This window comes from Podarcis melisellensis (assembly GCF_964234715.1).
Source record: "Podarcis melisellensis genome assembly, chromosome: 13".
Taxonomy (NCBI): domain Eukaryota; kingdom Metazoa; phylum Chordata; class Lepidosauria; order Squamata; family Lacertidae; genus Podarcis; species Podarcis melisellensis.
In genome coordinates, this window is record NC_138545.1 from 11,865,726 (window position 1) to 11,873,756 (window position 8,031).

The 8,031-nt window shown below is 39.6% G+C and overlaps 1 protein-coding gene across 1 annotated transcript; it reads right to left on the reverse strand.

The window, feature by feature from the left end:
• Nucleotides 1-6,802: 6,802 nt before the first annotated feature.
• Nucleotides 6,803-7,638, reverse strand: LOC309355028 (vomeronasal type-2 receptor 26-like). The gene has a single exon (XM_081885407.1). It carries the CDS (start codon nt 7,623-7,625, stop codon nt 6,876-6,878), a length of 750 nt encoding a protein of 249 aa, XP_081741533.1. The 5' UTR covers nt 7,626-7,638; the 3' UTR covers nt 6,803-6,875.
• Between the last annotated feature and the right edge of the window lie 393 nt (nt 7,639-8,031).

Genomic DNA, 8,031 nt, shown 5'->3' on the forward strand with positions numbered 1-8,031 from the left:
TTGAAACTGTACAAAGAAATGATTGTTCCCAGAAATCCTTGAAGAAAGCATCTTCATCTTGTCCAGAGGGCTGTACACGCTGTAGAAAGTCTAAGAAGTCTTGAATCTCCTTGGAGTGAATTGTAATGGAGATAGCACCTTGGAGCATTTGTATATGAGGGTCAATCAGTTTACTTGGAACATTTGATATGAAATCTATTTGGGCTGCTGTAATCCATACTTTCCCTTCAGGTTCATTCCTCTCAGATTGATGAAGAATTAGCTGAATCATATTCCTTGCAATAAAAACAGACGTAAGCCATATAATAGATGTACTTTCTCCATATATAACAATCGCATTTGCTTTGGTTTTCATGAAAGTTTGTAAGAAAAGCTTTGATTGATCCATTATATCAAATATTCTACCACTGAATTGCAGATAGTATTCCGTTCTTTCAGTGAATGCTGAGCAGATTTCATTCTTGAGGAGCATTGGTTCAATGGTCTTCAAGAATTGTTCTCCAGCTTCATTAGCTGGAGTGATGAGCCCAATCCATTTCCATCTGAAATGCAGAAGTAATTGGATAATTCCCTTGTACTGAAAATCTTCATTGGGGACCATGCGATAAAAGGAAGCGAATTTGATGTGATCATTTATGGCCGGTTCAAATGAACCATATGAAATCTGAAAAAGAAAATCCACTTTTCCATGTGGAAACAAGAATTCACAACACACTCATTTATCTAATATAAATCCTATGCATTCCATCTTTTCTAATCTTAGAGAAAGGGCCACTCTCCCATTAACCTAGAAAAACACACAAAACAAACAATCTTGCACATTTATTTATGTGGATATTGATTCCTATTATTGTGGTGTAACCACAGTAACATACTTGTACACAAGGATTGTGTCAAAGTCAGGAGAGCATTTATCCCTGCTCGTTTCCACATACTGCTTGGATAAATGAACAACATAATATGTTTTATTCTTCTTGAATAGAATATAATATTGCTCTTGAACAATATAATATGTTTTATTCTTCTTGAATATAATATTTTTTATTCTTCTGTGATCAACAATAAACCATTACTGTATATATAATGAAAATAAAATACCAGCAAAAATTAAGGCAACTAAAATGAAATTCAGTAAAGTAGCAGAACAACACAAAATTTGTACCACTATTTCTCTCTCCCCAAATGCCAGAAAAAACACAAGAAAGGTGCTTTTTATTAGCCTCTGAAAGAGGACAGTGCTGAATAACATCACACTTTGACAAGGTGGGAATTTTAGGCTTCCTAGGGAGAGGGCCATTCTTGTCTTGAGTTATTTATGCCTGTGCAAGCGATTATCAACAGCATGAATTGGGATTGGTACTTTTCAGACAGGTAGGTCAATGCTTGCAGAATTGAAATAATGTGAGCCCAATCCTCCACTAAATATATAAACTCACATCTTTGGGAACATGGCTCTCTCATAAAAGTTGGTTTATGCACATACTAACGTCCTCAAATATATCGATATATTGCAACCATTTTCCTTTACGACTTGATACTTATGAATCAACAACTTCCTAGTTGACGGAGTGTAGATTGAACTATGGTATGAAATATCTATTTTATGTACCTGTGGAATCTTGTAAAGACCTAAGACATCTGCCATGGATGAGGAGGTGTGAGAGCTAAGTCCCCCAATGACTCCTACTACTTTTTTCTGAGTTCCACATATGTAGTTGGGGACAAAATGATGTGATTTAAAGAGCAGATGCAGAGTGTTTTGATAGGTCATCCTTGAATCAAAATACGTATCATAGATGTGGAATCCAAGAGTGACATTGGGCAAGATCTCGGGATTCCCATTGATCTCATCAACAGCAAATACCAAGGCAAGGATGTGTTGGTAGAACTTTCTCATAACCCTGCAAAGAAAGTGCCTTACCATTTTATAGGGAATTAAACAGTGCACAAGACTTAGATCTGAGGGATACAACTGACTCAATTGAATCATGTTGGAAGTATGGAAATGGTTTTGTTCATTTAGAGTTAATGTTTGGATCTCTCTTCCACTCGAATCAAATTTTTTATTTGTCTGAACATGAAAATTGAGAAGTGATCTTCACTTAATAACATTCGGTAATTCTAACCATGTTACTTTTTATTACTAGAAACATGTACAGATTTTGAAATCATTACAACGCCCCTTCATCAGTTGTTGTCCCTAGCAACACAAACTGGTATGATTTGAAGATAAGTGCAGAACATTGAGATGTGAGAGATTAAACTGCCCCTTTTAAATATTCTTTAAATTTTCAAATTGCTTTGTGCTTTTAAAGTTCGGATATTTCCTTCATCCAAGTCAGATTTTTATCTGTCTGAAAACATAGGTTGAGAAGAGATCTTCACTTACCAAGCTTCAGGTTTTTTAACCATGTTGCTCGTTATCACTAGAAAGAAGAACTGTGCCACATGACTATGCTACAGTTATTGAAATCCGTTTGATATCCCTTTGTCAGTACGCAGCTGTCCCTACCAATTGAAATGCTATGATATTAAATAAAGGAATTGGCAGCTGACATTTTGAATATGAAGAATGCCCAGTGATGAGCTAGCAGTGATGATGGTAAATGGGCTCTCCTCCCATTATTACTAAGCATATTTAAAATGTATCCTGGATTGTTTGCAATGTACTTTAGACATACCTTCCATTTTGTACCATCCTTCACTAAAGCAGCTCAAGCTGGGCTTCATTGCTCTCCTCTCTCCCCTTGCATACTCACAAAAGTGCCTATGTTGCAGAGGACCCAGAAAATGAAGATTTGAACCCAAAGGTTGCCATGATGTATTGCTGTGGGCAGGAGGATCTATGGCTAGAGAGCAAGTGCTGGTTATCTGAAACTGCATCAGCTCAAACACAGTTGAAGTTTCGTATCTTCATCTTTACCAGCACTGCGTCCACAACCAGCTATCAGGAAGAGCTTTTCAGTGTTGAATATTCTTTTGTCGTCTGGCCAAGAGAGCATTTCTATTATAACGTTAGCAGCTTGCTGCTACGTCTTTGGAAGCACTTTAGAGATGGAATCAGTCTCAGACAGAATTGCATGATGCAATTGGAGCCTGTCAAATGGTATGCAGTGCACTCTCTGTTTCATTTTTGCTGGATCAGTTCTGATTATTGTGGCCAGAGGATGTAGTGAATGCACTTGAAGAAATGAAGTTGTCAAACTGACCCCTTGACCCTTGCCTGTCTTGGCTTTTTAAATGGAGCTCTATAGGATTGACTGGCAGTGGCAGACTTGGGTACTAAGACGCCCTTAGCGAGGATGAAAATTTACACCCACGTAGACCTAGAGTCCTAGAGTCCTTCCACCTAGTTCTCAAAGCTGAAAAATTGCTAACTAGGCTTTGTGAAGAAGGCAGGAGGACTCCAGGACCTTGTCAGCTCCTCATGGCCCTCTCCTCAAGCCCAGTGCCTGGCTTACCCGGCTTTGAGGCAGTGCTCCCATGGCTCTAACTCTGATGTGTATACACTGCTCACACAACCCTAATTCTGCCTCTTTGGCTGGGGAAGTTCAGTGAGTTTTCTATGCTTCACTGGATAATAGAGACATACTGTCCAACTTGAAGCAGGTTATGGTGTGTCTCCTCTTTACTCTGAACCAAGAATAAAATATTTGTATAAATTCTTATGGCTGTTCTATTTTTAAATAAATTTAAAATACTTTTTCATAGCATTTTTTCCAAAGCAAAAGTACTTTCTAGACAGATCTAAAAGTATAAAGCATAAAGGAAATAATCTTAAGGTCCATTTACTTACACTGGATTGTCAATAAAGTTGTGAGATGGGTGTTGATGGAAGGAAATGCTGGGGAATACGTAATGGATATAAGACACCATCCCACCAATGATAAGGTCCCCTGCTTCATACCATTCATGCGGAATATGCACAGGGTTATCTCTGCTGCAAACAACAGTGTGCACTTGGGGCACCATATTGGTAAGCAGCAGGAGAAGCAGCAGCAACAACATCCTCATCACAAATATCTTTCTGCACATGGACTGTCATTTACCTATCTACAATATTGTTACTATCATCAGTTTGACTTGAACAGGATGTATATGGTGACAGCCGACTTTGGCAATTCTGTTCTTAAAGGGGCAGGTATCCACTTTCTTTTTATCTTTATCACTGATACTAAAAAAATGAATTGAATGTGAATTAATCTAGAGTAATTTGAAACCTGACTTATACAATGAAAGAGGGAAACTGACTGAAATAACAGAGCCTGGCCTCCTCTCCCCTCCCTTTCCATAGGTGTCAACGGAACGCTAGGGTGCTTTTAATCATTTCTGATTTAGTTTTTGAATCTTTATTTTTCATTATGCCTTCTGGTGCTTTGCCAGGTGAATTGATTATAGTAATTTTAATAATTACAGGTCAGATAACATTTTTTTTTGTTTTTGACTCTATGGTGCATCAGAAATGATTTCCGAAGTAAATCATCTGTCACATCACACAATAATAGATTAGGAAGAGATTTCTAAGGTCATCAAGTATTATCTGCTTGCTAATGCAGGACATCCATAACTACAAACAATCCATAACTACAAACATCCATAACTACAAACAAAAACAAAAACACCCCACTTGTAGGCAGGCATCCATCTTTTTCCTAAAATTTCCTCTATCAAAATGTGTTTAGAGGGGAGCCAACTGCATCCTTTCCCCCATTCCTACTGCTATTGACCCTTACACTCACTGTCATATGTAACATCGATTACACTTACTGAATCTTGGGAACAATGATGGAAAGGGTCCAAACCATATCAGGATATAGAGACCCTGGAGAACACAGCCTAACTGCTTTTGAAAGAGCACCTATATACAGTTAGAAGCAGAGTGGCATGCTAAGGAACATCTGTGCCACCCGTCTTTTACTCTTGTAAGAAGTAGTAATTCTGAAGACTAGGTGGTGTATCACTGTCAGGCAGTGATAGGCATTATTTCCCCCTCCAGATGTTTCTGGATTACAGCTTTTATCATCCATGATAATAATAGCCAATTATAAACTGATGTGAGCTGTAGTCCAGCAACATCTGGAGGGCAACAGCTTAGGTACCCTTGGTGTAAGGAAGGTTTGGGCTGTTGAAAAAATGCCTCATATCTGGTGTCATGCTGAACTGTCAGGGCTTTGTTTGGATTTGGATTTGATATCCTGGTTTATCACTACCCGAAGCAGTCTCAAAGCGGCTAACATTCTGCTTTCCCTTCCTCTCCCACAGCAAACACTCTGTGAGGTGAGTGGGGCTGAGAGACTTCAGAGAAGTGTGACTAGCCTAAGGTCACCCATCAGCTGCATGTGGAGGAGCGGAGATGTGAACCCGATTCTTAACCACTACACCACACTGGCTCTCTTTGTCAAGTATTTGAGCCCTCTGAGGCTGAAGCAGCGCCCATGTGAAGTCACTTCCTGACTCCCTTTCCAGCCCCTTGTCATCACAGGTATCAGATAACAGAAGTGCAGAAGTCCCAGTTTATCCTCGGAGTGTGAAGATTATTATTATTAATTTTTTTGTAAGGCAGTTATAGAAACATTGAATGTGAGCAGATCTTTTAAGAAAGGATTTGATTTTAAAACCGATGAATAGTTAGACCAAAGAAGAAACAAATATAGAAATACCATTCCCACTTAATAGTGCCTAGATTTGTTCTTTAAAGGAAACCGGCTCTGCCTCACAGTGCTACTTAGATATACCTTATTTCTCAGCCTTTGTGCAAATAGTAGAGTTCTGTTTAGGTTCCCATTAGTTCAAATTATAGCTGACCCTCTTTTGCATTTTCATCCAATGATAGGAAGAGTTTCAAAGAAATAATAATTATTTAAAAAATCAAAAAATGATGAGATGAGCAGAGAAAGGGAAGGGTGTAGCTCTCTATCATCTTAGGTGGCACAAAGCTTTTACATTCTCTGGGGAAGACAAAGCTGGGGAGCAGATAGGTCTCAGACTACACACAATTTCCACAGGCTAGTGCCTGCCTCCACTTCTTGCCTGATATTGCCTCCCAACAGCCACAGATCATACAACCCAAACTGCCCAAATTCTTCCATAATTTGGATGGAGACTTGGTTGAGTCTAGTGCATGGCCCTGATAAATTGAGCATTGCTCTCGCACAACATAAGGCAGCTCACAATGTTCCCTTTCCCCTTTTGTCTATCTTCAGTTTCCAACGCACCCCAACATCTGCTCATCAGGAGTTTCAGAACCTATTGGGAACGTGGATGCCGGAAAAGTTGAGTAAGGGATTCAGATTGCTGGATATTTTGGATTTGATCCATAGTTTCATTCATACACATAGTCCCAGCTCATTTCCACCTCATATGTAACTATGCTGGATACCAAGAACATAAATGATAAGACAAGCTCTTCTGTAATTTTGACCCCCACATCTGACACTGGCCAGAAAGGTTATAGAGCCTAACTCCCAACACAAACTACAATCTCTTCTGTCATTTATACGTTGCTCCATATCAGCTGTTCTCTATTAATCAGTTCAGGCCTTATCATAATAATGTAGCATTAAGGGAAAAAGAGGCAAGCCAGCAAGCCAGTACTGGAAGCCAAGATGGAGAAAATCTCCACAGCCACGATGTATTTTCTTCTGGTACTCAGAGGTGCTACAGATATCATCCATAGTTTTTTTCATACACATTATCCCAATTCATTTACACTTCATATGCAACTACACTGGATATCAAGAATATAAATGATAAGACAATCTCTTCTGTTGTTTTGATCATTACAGGTAACTTCCTTTCTTGAAAAACCACAGTGAAATGACCCTGCTAACAATTCTACAGAATCTAAATACAGAAATGACAAACTCTGCTGTTCTTTACATCTTTCTCCGTATCAGCTGCTCTCTGTTATTCAGCTCAGGCCTCACCACAATAATGTAGCATTTAGGGGAAAAGATGCAACCCAGCAGCCCAGCACTGGAAGCCAAGATGGAGAAGATCTCCACAGCCACCATGTATTTTCCTCTGGTGCTCAAGTATGTGGGAATGAAGGAGAACCAAACACTGCAGAAGACCAGCATGCTGAAGGTGATGAACTTGGCTTCATTGAAGCTGTCCGGCAACTTCCGGGCTAAGAAGGCCACAGTGAAGCTGATCATGGCCAGGAAGCCCATGTAGCCTAAAACACCATAGAACATGAAAACTGACCCCTCATTACATAAGAATATAATTTCTTCACTGCTTGAGTGCATGTCCACATCTGGGAATGGGGCCGAGATTGCCAGCCAGAAGGTACAGATTCCTACTTGAATCAGAGAGCAGGAAAGGACAATTGAATAAGCCAGTTTTTTGCCTACCCACTTCCTGATTGTGGAATCTGGCTTGGTAGCCATGAATGCCAAAACCACTGAAATAGTCTTGGCCAAGATGCTAGAGAGGGCCACAGAGAAGACAATGCCAAAAGCCGTTTGTCGGAGTGGGCAGGTTGTCTTATTAGGCATTCCAATGAACATCAAGGAGCACAGGAAACAGAAGAGGAGGGAGATGAGGAGAATGTAAGTGAGGCTTCTGTTATTGGCTTTGACGATGGCAGTGTCCCGGTGCTTAATGAAAATGCCAAGTACCATAGCTGTGATCAGAGAGAATAAAAGTGCAGAGAAAGTTGAAATAATGGCCAGAGTTTCATCAAAGCCTAGGACGTTTGGTTTCTTGGGAATGCACTCATTCTGCTCTTCATTTGGATATTGATCCGGAGGACATCTTGCACAGGTTTCCAACCCTGAAAAAAGGTTGCATGACAATTGGAAACAATCCAGAATATGCTTAAGAGTTGGTTTTGTTTTTTAAAAACTCAGGAGACCCCTTACCATACTGTTTCCACGAGGGAAAGTTTCAAAACTTCTAGTTCAAATGCTTGTGCCCTAGATGCTTTGAAAATAAAGTTATGCATGAAACCTTACAATTCATATATGGAAAAACTATTATTTTGGTGGCCCTCCTCCATTTTGTTAGAACCACAGATACTTCGTAATG